The sequence below is a fragment of the Aedes albopictus genome, unplaced genomic scaffold (assembly GCF_035046485.1).
Source record: "Aedes albopictus strain Foshan unplaced genomic scaffold, AalbF5 HiC_scaffold_95, whole genome shotgun sequence".
Lineage (NCBI taxonomy): Eukaryota > Metazoa > Arthropoda > Insecta > Diptera > Culicidae > Aedes > Aedes albopictus.
In genome coordinates this window covers 55,234-75,000 of record NW_026917809.1, presented here as the reverse complement: position 1 = coordinate 75,000, position 19,767 = coordinate 55,234, and the positions used below count along the sequence as shown (strand labels likewise).

Below are 19,767 nucleotides of genomic sequence, written 5' to 3'. Positions count from 1 at the left end.
TTAATTCCTGAAGGAGTTCCTTAAAGAATACAAGGAGGAATTCCTGAAGGAATTTTAAGAATAGTTCCTGGGAGGCTTTTTGGAGGAATTTTTAAAATAAGTTGTTCCAGAAAGAAACACAGAAGGAATTCCCAGGTTATGCCCTGCAGAAATTCTTAGAGGAATCCATGGAGGAATGCCTGTAGGGATTAACGAAGGAATCTCTAGAAACACTCCTGCAGAAGTCTGTAGAAGAATTCCTGAAGGAATATCTGGAGGATTATCTAGAGGCATTTCATAAGGAATCCCTGGAATAATTCCTGGAGCAATCTCTGAAGAAATTCGTGCAGGAATCCCTTGAGAAATTCCTGGAGGAATTACAGGAATAATTCCTGAAGAAATAGCAGCTGGAATCCTTGGAGAAATCCTGAAGGAATTCTAAGAAGAGTTCGTGGAGGAACTCTTTGAGGAATCCCAGTAGCAGTTCCCGAAGGAATCCCTGCTGGAGTTCCTGAAGAAACCCCGAGGAATCCCAGAGGCATTCCTAAGGGAAGATTCAAATATTACGTCCATCGTTTTTCGGGATTTCTAGACCCCCCCTCCCCCCTCTGTCACGCACTTTTCCTATACCCAATACACGTACTGTCACAGTTTTCTAGACCCCCCCCCTCCCCCAAATATTGGACGTAATTTTTGAACGTTCCCTAAGGAAATCCCTAAGCAGCCCCTGGAGAAAGTACTGAATTAATTTCTGGATGAGTTCCTGAAAGAATTCCAAGAGGAACTCCTAAAGGAATTATAAAAAGTGTTCGTGGGGGAATCCTTGGAGCAATTTTTAAAATAATCCCTGGAGTTGTTCCTGAAAGAAACAGAAGAAATTCCCGGGTGAATCCCTGGAGGAATTCTTAAAGAAATGCCATTAGCAATCCTGGAAGCAATCCCATGAGGAATTCCTTCGGAAATCACAAGAAAGCTTTCTTGACAAATTCCTGGAAGAGTTTCTGTAGAAAAAAATATAAAGAAATCCATGTCTGCAATAATTTTTGGACGAATTATTGTTGGAATCTTTGGATGGACTCCCAAAAGAATGTTTTGTACAATGTTTTAAGGAACTCCTGGATTAATTTTTAGCTTTTCTCTGGTAAAGGCTTCCTGCAAGGGTTTCTTGAAAATATTTCTGCTGAAATACTTCGAATTATTCCAGATTGAATTATTGGAGCAATCTCTAGTGGAATTCTCGAAAGAGGAGTAATCCCTGAAGAAATCTCTGAAGGAACACTTACAAAAATACCTGAATTTCTTTTTGGGATTATTTTGACATTCCTTTGGGAATCCCAGGAGAAATTCTCGGAGGAATGTCTTGTGAAACCCTTAGAGGAATTCTTGAAAAATTCTCTCATGCAATCCATGATGAAATCACTGAAAGAAGCTATGTACAAATTCCAGGAGGAATTCGTCGATGCATCCTTGCAGAAGTATCTGTAAAAATTTCTGAAGGGAGGAATTCTCGAAGCATTTCTTGGAACAAACCCCGAAACAATTACTATCGGAACTCTGCAAGATGCCCATGGAAGAATACAAAAAAAGAAACTCCTGGAGAAGTCCCTTGTGGAAATTCTGAAAGAATCCCTGAAGAAGTTCCTGAATAAATGCACAAAGGAATTTCTGAAGGTGTCCTTGAAAGAATTCGTGAAGAAATCCCAGATATTTTGCTCTTAGAATGACGTTTGTTTGAACTGATATGTAAATTTGGCATGCTATTTTTGTATTCCATAAATAAACATCACAAAATTTAGCCATTCAACCAAACCTGTTATTTGGTAAAATTCTATGATAAGATTGAAGTAGTTATCTTGAAGCGAAACTTCCTGTGGTTCTCGAGTAAAAAAGGTTTGATAATTGTGGATAAAAACCTTAATTATTAGAATAGTTTATTTTTCGAGATATTTTTTCTGGAACTTTGAGGTATTGATAATCTTTGAGTTGGCTCGATTTAAATAAAAAATCTGGCGGCCAGGGGGGGGGGGCTTCGCCCATGGTGGGATTTGAACCCACGACTCCGTATTGCTAGTCCGGCGCTTTAACCAACTAAGCCACATAACAAGTCACAGTTCTGCGGAATAGAAAGTCAAACCGGATTCGAAGCACCACCCTACCGGGTCCGTCTTTCACAACTTCATCCAGCTGCCATGCGATGACGATTACCAAGAATTCAGGTGAATCACAAATGCTTGCCTGAGTGAGAACTTTATACGTGGGGAAGTAGCATTTTTTGAGTCTTTTTTATGTGATGTACGGGTTGATCTTACATGGCGACCGTGACAGGACAGGACCCGGAACCTGCAATCTTCGGATCCGCAGTCCGCTGGAATGCAGATGCGGTGTCGAGCCTGCCCTGCCTTCCGTGGACATAGGGAGTGACGAGGTCACTTAGAAAGCTGACAATACACTGGTAGCATAGTTTGGTGTCCTTCAAGACTGAGCAGCTAACTTCTAGGGTGCGAATTGCACTTGTTTCTGCTCACTCCGAAGCATGACCGGCTCCCAAGGTAGTCCCAGAGAGACGAGAGGCTTGGTAGTACATGTTGAGATCGATTTAGGGTTAGATCTGAAAAGTATTCGTTTCGTCTTTGTTGGTGTCGTACCCTACATAGAGAATACAAAAAAAAAAACAAAAATCATACGAGCGCCGGTACTGTACACGATACACTTTCGGCGTTTATAGTTACGACTTATTAGACTTCAATGATTTTCTCAACTTTTCTGACATTAAATAGCGCTACCTGGTCTCTTCTGTGGTTTGGAGGTTTTTTTATTGATGATATTTTTATTATGATTTTTTGAATTTTTTTCATCTTTTTTTTACTTTTTCATCTGTTTTTTTTTCTCCTACTCTTTCAGTAGTTCCTCATTCGAATGTATCTGTCCGTTTATCTTTTCACAAACCTCCTCTCTTGATCGTTACATTTCAGTTTTCGTTCTGCTGCACTGATTCTGCTTTAGCGTTGTTTGTCCTTTATTCACTTTGTTTGAGTTGTTATCGCTCCTTATTTGAGTCAACTTTTTCAATTTTCTCACCCAATTGGCAATTTTGTTTTTCTTTGTTGCTTCGCGCTACTTCGGGATGAGTTATATGCACGATCGCACCAAAAAGGTTTGTTTCTACCTGTTTTCAATAGCAGTTTTACTTTTGTGTTTCAGTAGGCGGTGCACAATTCGAGTTCTATATGATCCATAATCGCAACGATATAGGTAGGCGATATTTTATTTCCCTTCAGAGATGTGGTAGTAATGACACTAAATCAAAATAACTGCTCGGTTTCAATTGATATTTCATTTCTAACGGTGCTGACGTATTGCATTATGAAATCACAATGATTTGTAACGATTTTTTTTTGTTGTTGTTCTCTTGTTGAAATGTCCACTTTTGCAAAGGGATGAACGGCGGTGGATGTTGGGTATGGTTTTTGGGTTACCGTACAGAAACGAAAGGCATCGTCGATTGATTCAGTGAACGGGGGTTTGTTCTAGGAAGGCGTGCACTTTAATGATTTTGCGGGGGTTTCGGGTACTTGGGAACCGGGGAAGTTAATTCCATTTAGTTAATTAGCTAGATATTCATACTTTTAATCTACCTACGTGCTAAGTTTTCTTCACCTTCGCTTTGGGTTCTTCAACGGCGTCTCTTTCGGACGAAAGGATTGCTGTTTTTCGTTCGAATCAGTCTTCTTTTTTTGCGGCAAACTCCCGAGTCCACCGGGGACCGTGAGAGCATGCGGTTTTCTTGGGGGGTGATCTGATGCGCCCTCTGGCAAAGAAGACTCTGTTTTTTTTTTAGTGAATTTGCCCTAGAATTAAGGTTCAGCACGTTAAATGTGTAATCCGTGGCGGTGCCTAGCTGCCATGGAATCTCCTATTGACACGAGTGTGACAAGCTTTGCCCTTTGATCTATTTAATTCTACTTGTGTAATATTCATATTTATATGCATGCTTTAGACTTCGGCCTGGAGAAAAAAAATGAGATGACCGTTTCTTAGTGGGAAGGGGCGATTGTTAATTTCCTTTTCTATTATTGATACATTATGCATGAAGGAGTGAGTGGCTTTTCTAGAGTAAACGATTAATCTTCTAATGGTGCAGACAAAAATCAAATGACTATCCTGTAATAACTAACCATAGATACACGATACATCACAATCACGGAACAGTACTTTCCATTGCCAACAATCAATCAAATGGTATTTGAACAGTAAGACATATACAAATATCAGTTGAAGTACATAAACACATTACGAATCATAACTTTATATTTTATGGTTGTACTATGGTTGTAATGTGTTGAAAATTTCAATACATCACAACCATAGAAAACCATAACATGTATAGTTTTTCATCGCAATTAATCCAGTTTTACTTATATCGTCGACAATATTTGCTAAGCATTTCTTTGCTCTCCAACTATAAGTTGTATAGTAGTAAGATGTACTGTACCGTATGTCTATGAGACATTTCATTACAGATATCAGCCTGTGTGTGCTACTCTGACACAATAATAGCTATTATTGTGAAACGACGTGACGTTCAATGCCTACGGTGTAAGAAACTAAAACGCTACAAATAACAGTCACAAGCACTCGTACGTACACACGTGTGGTTTGGGGAGAGTGAGAGAGGGGCGATAACCTATTTCGGACACCTGTCGTCGCCAATTGCACTTTCATTCTAATAGGATTCTGAGGGTGATAACATATCAAGACTATAATACGTCCTATACTGGATCTTCTTCGTTTGCTCAGAGTGAAAATTAAACTTATCCCACTGGAAGAGAGAACCATAGAAATACATTGTGTGATAGTGGCGGTTGGGGAACGGAATATTCTATTGCCAACCATACATTGTATGGTTTTTATATAGTAATGGAACTTAACAGACTGTAGTGTGTATCATAATAAAAAAAAACAATAAAACGTAAAATTTGATGACAGCTTTTTGTTCACTCTGTATTGTAATCAGGATTTATCTTATAGTAATGTTACAATACAGTGTATCGTATTCCTATGGTTCTCTGTCATAGTGGGCTACTTTTTGTTGCTAAGTTGTTGCTACTGCTTCGTAAATTGAACTATTTTTATTAAAAGTCCGTCCATTCGGACAAGAACACCATCTGTGTGATTACTTATTAGGATAATCCACATTTTTTCTTCTGAACCCATCCACACACCGAACAAATCAACACAATCTCTCTCGAACACGAACCAAGCTTTTAACTAAGGATCACAATTCAATTTTCACAATAATGTTTGATCATCGGAAGAACAGAAACAAAACAAACAAAACCTCTTCTACACACAAATCTTATCGGTTTGTTGGTTGATCACATCTTGGTTGGTATTTATATGTGCATAAAAAATAAATCTTGCAGAGTTCGTAATTTTGCTTTAAAAACATCTCGGGGAGAAAGGGGGAGATTTTACATACAATCAACTAAAAAAAAATATATCATCCAACTGGCGCACGCGCTTCCTTCGTTCCTTTGCTCGACGACGTTTGGATGCTTTCTTTACTCCTCATCCTCTTCGTCTTCGTCTTCCGCTTCCGCTAGCCAGGTGAGCCACTGGTTGACTTGGAACAGGGCCTTACCCTTGCCCGGGTACATGTCGGTGACGTCCTCCTTGTAGCGCAGGAAGGCGTCCTCCTCGATAACGCTCAGCTCGTAGAACTCGCGGAACCAACGCAGCAGGACTCCTGTGGAAGAGGAGAGGGAAAGAGAATAGGGGAAAATGGGAGGTTAGTCAATTGTTCCGATACTTAAGGTGGTGCGATCATAATTCTTCATGGACGTTCCGATGGCCCGAAGAACCCCATATCCTTGATGTGGTTAGTTTTCACACGGAAGCTTCTCTCCGAGAAAGCTTGAAAGCTTCTTTCCGAGAAAGCTTGAAAGCTTCTCTCCGAGAAAGCTTGAAAACTTCTCTCCGAGAAAGCTTGAAAGCTTCTCTCCGAGAAAGCTTGAAAGCTTCTCTCCGAGAAAGCTTGAAAGCTTCTCTCCGAGAAAGCTTGAAAGCTTCTCTCCGAGAAAGCTTGAAAGCTTCTCTCCGAGAAAGCTTGAAAGCTTCTCTCCGAGAAAGCTTGAAAGCTTCTCTCCGAGAAAGCTTGAAAGCTTCTCTCCGAGAAAGCTTGAAAGCTTCTCTCCGAGAAAGCTTGAAAGCTTCTCTCCGAGAAAGCTTGAAAGCTTCTCTCCGAGAAAGCTTGAAAGCTTCTCTCCGAGAAAGCTTGAAAGCTTCTCTCCGAGAAAGCTTGAAAGCTTCTCTCCGAGAAAGCTTGAAAGCTTCTCTCCGAGAAAGCTTGAAAGCTTCTCTCCGAGAAAGCTTGAAAGCTTCTCTCCGAGAAAGCTTGAAAGCTTCTCTCCGAGAAAGCTTGGAAGCTTCTCTCCGAGAGAGCTTGGAAGCTTCTTTCCGAGAAAGCTTGGAAGCTTCTCTCCGAGAGAGCTTGAATGCTTTTCTCCGAGAAAGCTTGGAAGCTTCTCTCCGAGAAAGCTTGGAAGCTTCTCTCCGAGAAAGCTTGGAAGCTTCTCTCCGAGAAAGCTTGGAAGCTTCTCTCCGAGAAAGCTTGGAAGCTTCTCTCCGAGAAAGCTTGGAAGCTTCTCTCCGAGAAAGCTTGGAAGCTTCTCTCCGAGAAAGCTTGGAAGCTTCTCTCCGAGAAAGCTTGGAAGCTTCTCTCCGAGAAAGCTTGGAAGCTTCTCTCCGAGAAAGCTTGGAAGCTTCTCTCCGAGAAAGCTTGGAAGCTTCTCTCCGAGAAAGCTTGGAAGCTTCTCTCCGAGAAAGCTTGGAAGCTTCTCTCCGAGAAAGCTTGGAAGCTTCTCTCCGAGAAAGCTGGGAAGCTTCTCTCCGAGAAAGCTGGGAAGCTTCTCTCCGAGAAAGCTGGGAAGCTTCTCTCCGAGAAAGCTGGGAAGCTTCTCTCCGAGAAAGCTGGGAAGCTTCTCTCCGAGAAAGCTGGGAAGCTTCTCTCCGAGAAAGCTTGGAAGCTTCTCTCCGAGAAAGCTTGGAAGCTTCTCTCCGAGAAAGCTTGGAAGCTTCTCTCCGAGAAAGCTTGGAAGCTTCTCTCCGAAGAATCTTGAAAACTTCTCTTCGAGGAAGCTTGGAAGCTTCTCTCCGAGGAAGCTTGGAAGCTTCTCTCCGAGAAAGCTTGGAAGCTTCTCTCCGAGAATGCTTGGAAGCTTCTCTCCGAGAATGCTTGGAAGCTTCTCTCCGAGAAAGCTTGGAAGCTTCTCTCCGAGAAAGCTTGGAAGCTTCTCTCCGAGAAAGCTTGGAAGCTTCTCTCCGAGAAAGCTTGGAAGCTTCTCTCCGAGAAAGCTTGGAAGCTTCTCTCCGAGAAAGCTTGGAAGCTTCTCTCCGAGAAAGCTTGGAAGCTTCTCTCCGAGAAAGCTTGGAAGCTTCTCTCCGAGAAAGCTTGGAAGCTTCTCTCCGAGAAAGCTTGGAAGCTTCTCTCCGAGAAAGCTTGGAAGCTTCTCTCCGAGAAAGCTTGGAAGCTTCTCTCCGAGAAAGCTTGGAAGCTTCTCTCCGAGAAAGCTTGGAAGCTTCTCTCCGAGAAAGCTTGGAAGCTTCTCTCCGAGAAAGCTTGGAAGCTTCTCTCCGAGAAAGCTTGGAAGCTTCTCTCCGAGAAAGCTTGGAAGCTTCTCTCCGAGAAAGCTTGGAAGCTTCTCTCCGAGAAAGCTTGGAAGCTTCTCTCCGAGAAAGCTTGGAAGCTTCTCTCCGAGAAAGCTTGGAAGCTTCTCTCCGAGAAAGCTTGGAAGCTTCTCTCCGAGAAAGCTTGGAAGCTTCTCTCCGAGAAAGCTTGGAAGCTTCTCTCCGAGAAAGCTTGGAAGCTTCTCTCCGAGAAAGCTTGGAAGCTTCTCTTCGAGAATGCTTGGAAGCTTCTCTCCGAGAATGCTTGGAAGCTTCTCTCCGAGAAAGCTTGGAAGCGTCTCTCCGAGAAAGCTTGGAAGGTTCTCTCCCAGAATGCTTGGAAGCTTCTCTCCGAGAAAGCTTGGAAGCTTCTCTCCGAGAAAGCTTGGAAGCTTCTCTCCGAGAAAGCTTGGAAGCTTCTCTCCGAGAAAGCTTGGAAGCTTCTCTCCGAGAAAGTTTGGAAGCTTCTCTCCGAGAAAGCTTGGAAGCTTCTCTCCGAGAAAGCTTAGAAGCTTCTCTCCGAGAAAGCTTAGAAGCTTCTCTCCGAGAAAGCTTAGAAGCTTCTCTCCGAGAAAGCTTGGAAGCTTCTCTCCGAGAAAGCTTGGAAACTTCTCTCCGAGAAAGCTTGGAAGCTTCTCTCCGAGTAGGCTTGGAAGCTTCTCTCCGAGAAAGCTTGGAAGCTTCTATCCGAGTAGGCTTGGAAGCTTCTCTCCGAGAAAGCTTGGAAGCTTCTCTCCAAGGAAGCTAGCTCCCCAAAGAAGCTTGGAAGCTGTTCTCTAAGGAAGCTAGAAAGCATTGTATCAAGTCTGACACCTACCTTTCGGGAAATCGATGCTGTACCAGAAGACCTGCATGGCATAGATCGCCACCAGCTGCAGATCGTTGTTGCCATTGAGGAACGCGTTCAGCACCGGACAGTACTTCCTCAGGATTTCCATCTCCTTCTCCACCGACTGTTTCTCATCCGGACACTTGGACGATTCCTGTTAAAAGAAATAGAAACAACGTTAGTATCATTTTAATTCTCCGACCCCCTTTTGAATCACCCACCTGCATAATGTACTTCAGCAGCACGGTCATGACCGCGGTAATGAACCCGGGATCGGTGTAGCACCCCGGCTCAACATTCTCCTTGATCCACTTGTAGAACTGCTGCGGGTTGGAGTCCGCCTGGATCTGCTTCCACAGTTCGGCCTGCACTCGCAACAGCGGATACAGGAAGCTCAGGTTGCGATCCTCCAGGATCTCCGCCATGCGGTCCTTGGTGCGATCGCTCTCCGGCAGGCTCGTCATCAGGTTGACCTTGCTCTGCTGGAACAGTTCCTGCAGGGGCTGCTTGCCGAGCTGTTTGTGCAGCTGCTGGAGCACCAGCAGGAACAGCGGATAGTGTTGGCCATTGTCGGTATAGTTGGACACGTCGGACAGTTTGCACAGCCGGACGGACACCGCTCGGGAGAGCAGCGATGCCACAATGCTGGTGATCTTCGGGATGGTCTTCTCCTTCTCGTTCATTGAGTTCACCAACGCCTTGAACGATTCCAGCATGGCGCCGTTGGAGAGCTTGTTTTCCTTGCGCAGTCGCTGCAGGAACGCGATCAGCTTCTCGTGGAATGCATCCGACTTGTCCAGGATTTCGTTCACGACCTTACCGATCGAGTCGCGCATGAACTTCTCCGGGATCTTGAGATCGGCGAACTCCTGCACCAGCTGATCCATCAGCGATCGATCGTCCTGCTTGGGAGGTTCTTCTGCTTCTTCGGATTTCAGGGTTTCCGATCCGACATCCGCCTTCTCCGAGGAGGATTTGTCACTGTCCTCGGACTTTTCCCCACTGAGATCTGCTTCGTTCACGGTGTCCGGATTGACCGGATCGATTGTCTGATCGACAACCTCCACGACCACTTCCTTGACGGCGGCTCCATTTTCCACAACTACCTTGTCATTGGACTTCACTTGCTTATCTTCCTCAATTTGCTTCTGAAGATTGTCCAGCAGTACGTCGGAAGCAAACGCAGAAACCTTCTTCATGAACTCCTCCTTGTTGGGGCCCTTGTCCTTCTTGTTCTTCTTCTCGGCCTTTTCCGCGCCGGCTTGCTTGATGATCACCTGATCCTTCTGCAGGATGTTGTTGATGGGAGTGATGGGTGCGGAAGCGGCAGGTTGGTTCGATTGAGATTTTCCATTCAATAGGTTCTGTTGATTATTCCTAGCCAAAGGATTCGCCTGGCTGAGACTTGGGTTGTTGGAAGCGCTCTGCTGACCGGCTGGTCCCGTTGAACCGAGGCCACTGCCGTTAGGTCCTACTGCAGATGCTGTGCTACCTCCTAGACCAGGTCCGAAGCTACTGGCCGAGTTCGATGACGACCCGTTTCCGGTGGCGTTTGCCCCAAAGGCACCATTGCCAGCGGTGGCCGCTGCCCGTTGTTCACTGAGCAGCGTCCGGGTGGTCAGAGGCGAAGGGAAATCTCCGAGCTGCGGAGCGCTGTAACCCTTGCCGGATTGCGATGACGGTGCCTGTGAGATCGGCAGCTGCGTCTTCATGTTCATGTTCTGGGTCTTGAACAGCAGGCTGTTCGCCGTCGGACGCATCTGCAGATCCTCCACCGGGTTCTGGGGGGTCATCAGGTTCCGCTTGAACCGCGGCGCCAGGTCTTTGCCGGCATTCATCATGCCTCCGTCGTTTCTGTTCGGATAGGACGACGAATTGTGACCGTTTGGTCCGTCACGGTTCTGGTGGTGATGGTTCTGACCATCGCGGCCATCACGGCCACCACCGCCACCGCCGCCGTGGTGGTTGTTGTGCTTGTTGTAGCGCATGTTGCCACCACCTCCGCCATTGCCGTTGTCGTGATAGTTGTTATGCTGGTGGTGGTTCGGTCCGCCACCGTTGCGGTTGTTGTGCATGCGGTTGTAGCCGCCACCGCCGCCGCTACCTCTATTGCCACCGTTATCCCGGTGGTCACGGTTGCCGTAGCCATTTGACGACGGTGAATACCTGAAGGAGAGAAGAGAATCGATAAGTAAGCTTTTGAAACGGATGAATGGATTTTCTACGGACAGGACTGGTACCTGGTGTTAAGAAGTGTATCCCAGTTGGGACGTTACGCAAACACAATTACATATGAATGATAATTTGGGAAAGAAATGAAGAATAGAATTTGAGTTCCAATCTAATTAGGAGTTCAGATCTTAAGGTCTATACAAATTCCTCAAATGGTGTATACTCGTAACAGTAGTCTTTTCCACTAGACCTTTACTGCCGTGAATCGCATATCAGTCCCATCTTTGCTGGATTTCCTATGCAAATGGGACAGATATGCGATTCACGGCAGTTTACAACGGTTGCATATTTAGTCAAATATGGTTACTGGACAGTAGATATATTTGAAGACTATTACATAGTTATTATTGTATACTTTTGAGACATTGAGGGTCGTCCAAACTGTCCTGAAGTTTAGTCCTTGACAATTGCAGCCGTTACGATACGGTGCAATGAAGAGAAGGTTTTGCATAATTTGGATTCTATTAAGGTCATTAGCCTCTTCTAATAACTCCTATCCCTACCTTCCCGTGGTACTGGCCGGAAACTGCGAGTAACTTTAGGAAAGATCGGGTAACCAATTTCGGTAGAAACTTTGGTCGTAGGCTGACAGGTAAGAGTTTGCTCCTGGGAGCGGTTTACAACAGCGTATGTTCCCAAAGTTGGGGGCGGCTAATAAACGTCCGATTGTCAGTGAAGGACTCAGCTAAGAGGGATTGGATTCGACGTGAGCGAAGAGTGGGTAGGAGCACTACTACAGCTTCCGCTCGATAACTGGGCTTTGACAACAGTTCAGTTAGTGAGCGCCGCTCGATAACTGGACTGAGCTCCCGGAGCCGGAGGCTATTGTTATATTTTGTTTTCGTTTACTGATTTGCAAAATGTGAGGTTAAACTTCGTTTATTTTTGACAGACAGCTGCTTTTTAACTGGACTTTGGTCCAGTTTTCGAGCGCCCAGTTAAAAATCAGTCCAGTTAAACAGCAGTCAGTTATCGAGCGGATGCTGTACTTGCTGGCCAGCCCCCGAAATACAAACCGATGGTGATAGCAATTTCAAGTTCTGGAGTAGCAATAAAAGGTGATTTCATCAAGACGAAACTTCTTCAGGAGGTGGAAGAACCATTGATGAATACAGCACATGGTACAGCATTTGTGTCCAAGGATCGTCAAAAGCAGTACAACCTTGGTGTCAAGAAATACGAAGAACCTCACAGAGTCGTCGTCGAAACGACCAAAATGTCGATGCTGTCACAAATTTGGTCATATTGCGAAGAATTGTCCGGACAAATTTTGTCAAGGTGAGAGAAAAGGAAATGCTATCTGTACCGTTCTCTCTACTATCAAGTACGATGGAGACGAATGGTATTAGGACACAATCCAGAAGAATGTACGACTAATTTTTAGACTCTCTATTTTTTTGGCTGGGTATGCTGCTCAATACAGATCCCATTGTGATCCACTAGCTTCTGTCCAGCAACTCCTATCCCCACCTCCGCGTGGTACCGGCTGGAAACTACGAGCAACCTTAGGGAAGATCTGGTAACCAACTCGGAACTATTGGAAAGTTCGGCGCCCACTAGCTCACGAACGAAAACGACCTAGGACCCATACATTTCACCGCCACCAAGAACATGACCATTAGTAACACTTTTATCCAAAATAGCCTCTCTTCCTTTATCGTTACACCTGGAGATCATCACAACAGATGGAATCCCAAATCGACAACATTATCGACGCAAGGATCTATTGTGGTGCTAACATCGACTCTGACCACTACTTGATGATTGTCAAACTGCGCCCAAACACTCTCTGTATTCAATGTATGGTACCGACGGTCACCTCGGTATGTCCTAGGGCGACTGACACAAGCAGATGTCACCTTAGCATACACGCAGAATCTCAAGGCAGTGTTGCCGAACGAGCGCGAGCTCCTTGAGCACCCTGTAGAGGACTGCTTGAGTACAGTTAAAATTGCCATCAATGACGCAGCCGAGAGAACCGTCGGGTACATTGAACGGGGAGTCGAAGGAACGATTGGTTCAACGAGGAGATGGAAACAGCACTTCGTTGACCACCTGAATGGTGTGGGAGCGCATACATGAAGAACCAAGGTAACGGGAGAAATCATTATGTTGGTACAGTAGGGAACGTCAACCACTGTTATCTACGAGATGGGACATTTATCTGTTGTTTCCCGAGATGCTACAGGAAGTTAAGGATGTTATCCAGCAACTGAAGAATAATAAGGCAGCTGGAAAGGATGGCATTGCAGCTGAGTTCGTCATGATTAGCCCGGAATTCATCTGCATGCCCTGGCTAATAGTCCAGATTGAGGAGACCTCAATGCCTCCTAAAATGCCGCGAATCAGGTCCGAACACACCACTTGTTCACCGACTTCGAGACGGCGTACAATAATGTCGACCGCACACTACTACACACCAAAAATCGATTAAGGGTTTCAGCAAAACTTTGCTGAATTTTGCCGAGCTGAAGGTTTCAGCAAAAATTTTGCTGAAATTCAGCAAAATTTTGCTGATTTGTTCAGTAAACTCTGCTGATCACCAGTTACGTTTTGCTGAAATTCAGCAAACTTTGCTGAAAGTTCAGCAAAAAAATTTGCTGGACTCTTCAGCTCGGCAAAATTCAGCAAAATATTGCTGAAAGCGTTTGGTGTGTATGGATAATCATGGACGGAAACGGCTTCTCCGGGAAGTTCACTAGATTGACTAAAGCGTCGGATGATAGATGGTGTAAAAAACTTTGTAAAAAGGGTTTGGGGCTATCTGTCTACTTCATTCAAATCTCGGCGGGGACTACTACAAGTTGCTGGATTCTCATGTCGACTCTATGACATTTCCCCAAATCTCATCACCCCGAATTACATTACTCCGAATGACCGATTACTCCGAATATTTTTTTTCCAAATTGCAAATCTTCTATGTTCCTGAATAAAGGAAATTCATGCCGTTGGTCCCAAAATAAACTAGCTTAGTTGATAAAATTTCATTATGTAATATGTAACTTGAATTGATTGATTGATTTGTCTTTATTATAGGGACTTTCAGCCCTTCACACTGAGAAAAAATCACCGACTTCGGTAATATTTTACCAAAATCTCAACCGTTAAGTTTTGTACCGGACAAATTCGGTGACGTTTACCGAACTTCGTTAAAATTTGACAGATAAATGATAACATTTTATGGAAATTTGGTATTTTTTACAGAATTTTGGTAAAACACCATTACCGAACGCTCAGCAGTTGAGATTTCGGTAAAAATTACCGAACGCGACTAGCTGTGTTGGCTTATAACTTGAAAGAACAGCATATGATTAAAAAAACTGAAAAATCTCATATAAAAATATTATCACAGCTGCAACGCCAACATATTCCTTAAAAGAACCACTAGAAGGAAAATCTTTGTTGAAAATGCGGTAAACCACTTGATGCACCGGTAATTACCCAAACCGGGTTTCCAGATAGGCTTGTGGATATATCATTCGGGGTAATCTCGTTGGGGGAAATGGTTCATTCGGGGTAATGGGATTCGGAGTAATGTACTAAAGCCCTCATGCCTGCTGTTTAACATAGCGTTTAAAGGTGTCATGCGGTGGGCTTGAGCTTCCTTAAAATTTCTTCCGGGGTCTTCTCCTTGGATTTCTGCGGATTTCTGGATTGCTCCAAAAGTTTTTTCCTAGATTCCAGTGGCGTCGCGTAACCTCACTTTTTACCTGTGCACCGACCCTAAAACTTGCGATTGCAGGGGATTTATGATCAAAATCGAAATAAAAATGAGTGAAAGCAGCTATTCTCGTCATTTTCTAATTATTACAAGCAAATTTGTTCAAAAAATTCAAGAATTTATACTTGGTGCACAGGTAAAAAGTGAGGTTACGCGACGCCACTGCTAGATTCCATCCAGAATCGCTCCCAGAGTTCCTTCTGATATTTTCCGGTGCTCCGTTCAGGGCTTCTGAGAGTTGTTCGTGGGTTTTGGAGACTTTATCTCAAGATTTCTGCAGGAGCGAGTAAAGGCGCTTAAACCTAGGCCTAGGCGCAAGGACCAGAACACGGACCAAACAATTTTGTTCCATCACTGGAGACAGAGGACCAAGGAGTGACGTTAACCTTCTTAGCTACGTCACTTCTACCGATTTCAACGTGTTTCAACTTTCGAAAAAGCTGAGCGGTTGGTACGAGATGTCTCCACTCAATAGTTTTATTGTAGAATCAATAACGCTGCACAGTACTACAGAAGACCTGGCCGCCTTAATATCATTCAGATGTACTGGAAACATCAAGAAAATGATGATTGAAGTGGTCGATTCTATCATTTTCCAGGGTTCTTTCAATGAATGACTGTGTTGATGTAGACTAGACTGGACTAGACTATATCTCAAGATTTCTGCAGTAGTTTTTCACGGGGTTTCTGCAAAATTTCTTCCACAGGTTTTCCCGGTGTGCTCCCAGAGTTTCTCGTATAGCTTTCGGAGATCCCTCCAAAAAATATTCAAACTTTCTTGCGTGATTTCTTCCAGCAATTTTCAGAGAATTTTTTGGGCTTTCCCTTGGAATTCGCCGCGGAATTTCTCCTATAGTTTTACCCGGGAATTTTCCGAGAAGTTCTATTTTCACAAATTTTCTACAATAGTTTTCTGCGAGATTTCACTGTTTTTTTTTTCGATTTTTCGCCTGAAATCTCTTACAAGGAACCCTGTAAATTATCCCAGGAGGTATCCCGAGAAAAACTCCTGAAAAAATCCCGGCAAGAACTCCGGGAACAACTACTTTCAAAAATTAACTCAGAAACCCGAGACAATTTCCGGTAGGAATTACGGGAAGAATTTTGGAAACAATTGAAAAATCCTAAGAGGATGACTGCAAGAAATCCATAAGGAAAACAAATCCATGAGAAATATTAGCATTAGATCCTGCAGAAATCTTAAAAACCTTCAAATCTGTAAAAGTCGGGAAAATCTTGGGGGGAAAGTACAGGATAAATGCTGAGAAACTCCAAGAGACATCCCAGGATCAACATCGGAAGGAGTATTCTAAGAAAAATCCGGCGAGAAACTCCAATACAAACATCATGTGAAACTTCAAGACAAATCCCGCTAGAATCTTTGAGAAATATTTCGTTAGAAATTCCTGCAGAAATGCCGGTAGAAACTCTAGAAGAAAGTTCACAAAAAATTCCTGAAAAGATACAGAAGGAGGTCCGGGAGTAATCTCGCGTTGAACTCTGGGAACAACACAGGGAAAACTTCTGGAAGAAATCCTGGAAAAAGCTACAAATCTAAGGAATAACCCTTGTAGAAACTCTGTGTGGAGTACCGAATAAATCTCTGGAAGTTTTCCGGGATGAACCTGCCTACGGCAGAAAATCCCTGATTAAAAAAAAAAGATAAAAAAATCTCTGGAAGAAATCCCAGGAAGATGGGGAAATCCCGAAAGGAACGCCGCAAAGAATCGAGAAAACACCTTCAAGAGGAATCTCGAAATAAATTTTAACAGAAATTCCGCGAAAACATTCGAAAAATATCCTGAGACAAACTCGTGTGTAGGAATCCTGAAAGATTCTCAAGATGGAATCCCGGAAAGAATTGCTTGGATCTTGGAAAAATGTCGGTAGGAATCCGGAACAACCTTCGGGAGCAAAATACCGTGAAAAACACGGTTTGAAATATCTTGAATTTCCTGAAAAGCGATCTTTACCAAACCCTAAAAATAAAGCAACATTGCAACAATACTCACGTTGGTGGTATCAGGGGCGTCGGGCTCGACACGCTCAGCAGGTTGAAACTGTCGTTGAAGTTCAACGGGTTCAGCGTCAGCTTGGTGATCCAGTCCCGTTCGTTGCCCCGGTCGCCCTGGTTCCGGTAGTCGCGGCCCCGCATGCCAAACGACGGCCGCAGCACCAGGTCGTCCTCGTTGGTGAGCTCCTGGATTGGAGCCGGTCCTTCGACGCGGGCCACCTTCCGCGGTGTCCAGTTGTTCTTGCGCAGCTCGATCAGATCGCGCAACAGGAACCGGATCCGAGGCGGATATCTGCTCGACAGGGAGTACTGTTCCATCCGGTCAAAGTACTGATCCATCAGCTGTTTTCCCAGCTCTGTATCCAGATTCTTTCCGCAGGTCTTGATGAGCTGGGCCAAGCATTCCATGTCCTCGCAGTTTTTCTCCGACGACGCGCTGGACTTGCTGGTAATGAGTGAGCGGAGCATCTTGTGCAGATGTGGCTCGCCGAGCATGTCCAGCTTGTACAGCTCGCCGATGAACTTAACATTACCCAGTATCTTCTGTTTGGCCACATTTTTCTTTTCCTCCAGATCATCGGTGAGGGCGAGTTCCGAGTTGATGATCTTCTCACTGTACTGCACCCGGTTCTCGAACTTGTCGCGGCAAACGTTCAGCAGAATTTGCAGGAAGGTGTTGGATTTGGTTTTGTCAATGTCGATCTCTAGTTCTTTCTCGATGCGCTTGCACAGCTGTGCGTACATAGACGAGTACTTGGGTTCATCTAAGGCTTTGTCGAATATCAGCAGGATAACACCGTTCAGTATCTTGGACGAGTTCAGATCTAGCTTCAGCAGGTCATCACTTAGTTTTTGGAACTTTTCTGGGGTCAGTTTGTTCAGAATACCGCGTACTTTTCGAAAGATCGAATCAATTCTGGCCTCTTCGGTGAGTCCATGTTGCGGTCTCAGGGATGGAGGGACCCAGCGTCGGCTAGCGGGGGGGATTTGGTTTTCCCTCCCCGTGGCACGAGACTCTGTCCCCGTTTGCCTGGGGTCTTCCGTCTTGGAGGTTGGCAACGAACCAGCAGCAGGATATGGACTCCGCAACCCGACCGACGATGGAGCCGCTATCTTTTCAATTGTTGCCGGAATGGTGCCGGAAGAAACCTCAACTGCCGGGTGGTGGTAGCGTTGGGCGGCCTTCGGTGCCTGCTTGCGAATTGGTTCGAAGGAGGAGGACTGGTGATACGTTGAACGATGAATCCTAACGGCGGTTTCGGGTGCGAGTACCCGAAATTCCTGGCTTCCGATGGATCGTCCCTAGGACCACACCACGCACACCACAGAGACACACAAACACACACACGGAGAACACTCGCGAATATGGGTTGTGCGCGCGCCTGTTCTAGCTGAGGCACTACTTTCAGTCACAAGTAATCTACTCGCACTCAACGGGGGGAACGAGCACTAGTACCGGTGGTGGTAGTGATTGGTTGGTTTATCTTCTGTTTTGATTTTTTGGATTTACACAAAGCCTGTAAAGAGAAAAGGATGAAAATGCTCAGATTAGATCAGTGTAACTACACATAAGTTTAGAGAATGTATAATTTAATAGTCATTTGAAAGCTTCGAAACTTTTCAATATTTCTTGACAGATAAAGCACGATAAAGCTTATGTCACCAAAGTTGATTTTTGACCGTAAACAAGTATCAAGAGCTACCAGAACCTGCGCAGGTCAGCGAATAAATTTTCAAGGATTGTCAAATATTAATAACATTCGTCGCAGGCTACTGTTGTGACCGTTGTGACAATCCCATAATACCCTATATAGGGCAGTGCATGAAATTATCTCCTCCTCTTTCACTCTTACAGAAATTTTGTAAACAACAAGGCCACGAAACGTCAAAATCCCATACAAAATCAAAACAGTGCAGTGCCCTATACTGTTTGTTTGATTGCTAAATAACTACTAGCGAAGCTGATGGTGGAATGACATAGATACATATGAAATCGTGAGCTCGTTCCATTTTATGTTGGTAGTAAAATATGATACATTTTTTTTTGTTGTGTAGACGAAGCGTTAAACGCGCGTGTATTCAGCAGGACCATGTTGACCATTCCCGGTCGGTCCTGCCACTTCTGTTAATGGCAATGTTCTTGATTTGCTCGGGCATTAAGGACAGGCTTGTTAGAATCTCAAAATGGCCGTCACAACGGCCGACTTTGGCACCTACTCACGATTTCGAGCGCACAATTCTCTTCGTAAACAAAACCAGCGCACCCGAGCTTCTTATTTTAAGCTTGTTACAAGTGAGCAAGAACAGAATAATGAAATGCACTATTGTTTGAAGCTTACTTCTTGAAAATTGTGCGTCTGAAGTTTTAATGCACTATTGAAGCGGGATTTCAAGACGTTTGTCCTTAACTGTCTTCGTATTTGCCACCTTATATACGAATGCAAAAACGGTCATTGGCAGATGAAGCTTTCAGTCAGCTCATAGAACACTGACAAAGCTGAGAAGCAAACTTTATCCCAGTTGGGACGAAATGCCAGAAAGAAGATAATGAATAATTAACATCTGCTCCATCGTATTTATCGAAATTGCAAAACTTTCCAACGAAACCATGATTCACTCATTGCATTCTACACGGTGGTGGACTGAGAACACCTGACTCACTGCTTCTAGGTATTCATTCATCGCCCAATAAATATTGTGTTCCGTTTCGATTGTGCAAGCATCGTCATCATGACCGATAACATCCCAACAAACCCACCGCGCAATTGACCAACATCAAGAGCAAGCTCTTGTTTTCGATTTTAATTTTAATTTTGAGGTTGATCGAACACTAGTACACAGGGTAGAAGTGTACACAGCTGATCGGGACTGCAGCAATGGCTAATGGATTCTCCCATTGGACACTTCGAATCGACCAGAAAATAACCTCGGGCTATGATGACGACCAACGGCGAGACGGAATGACGCGACGGGACGGGGCCATTGTCGTGAGCATGTTCAGGGGTTTTGTTTACACATGACTTTTTCATTTTTAGCAAACTCACTACTATTCCATTTCAGATGTGCTGCGGTAAACATCTTCTCACAGGAATCACAAGATGGAATTTCGAAAGGGGAAGTGCATTGGCGCGACTTCGAAGAAACGCACGGAGGCGGATGAGGAGAATAAGAAGAAGCAGGGAATACGCAAAAGCTTATTCCTCGCTGGTTGCTTCGCACTCATCGCGGACTTCGCTCTCTCTTTCTCTGTCGGTCATCTGCGCCTCAATAATGTTGGTTACAATAATATTAGGAGGAAGAAACCAGACGTTCGGTTCGCGACGTCAT

At 44.5% G+C, this 19,767-nt stretch overlaps 1 protein-coding gene across 2 annotated transcripts in view; it reads right to left on the bottom strand.

Annotated features, from left to right (window-relative positions):
- Positions 1-2,770: 2,770 nt before the first annotated feature.
- Positions 2,771-19,767, bottom strand: part of LOC109412033 (eukaryotic translation initiation factor 4 gamma 2) — a 69,618-nt gene continuing 52,621 nt past the window's right edge. For both annotated transcript variants that reach the window (XM_019685676.3, XM_029865154.2), the window contains exons 2-5: positions 16,439-17,957; positions 8,695-10,639; positions 8,462-8,627; positions 2,771-5,725 (exon numbers count right to left, since the gene is read on the bottom strand). In XM_019685676.3, coding sequence (XP_019541221.3) covers positions 5,541-5,725; positions 8,462-8,627; positions 8,695-10,639; positions 16,439-17,184 — 3,042 coding nt within the window. In that variant the 5' untranslated portion in view covers positions 17,185-17,957 and the 3' untranslated portion in view covers positions 2,771-5,540. The remainder of the gene's footprint in view (positions 5,726-8,461; positions 8,628-8,694; positions 10,640-16,438; positions 17,958-19,767) is intronic.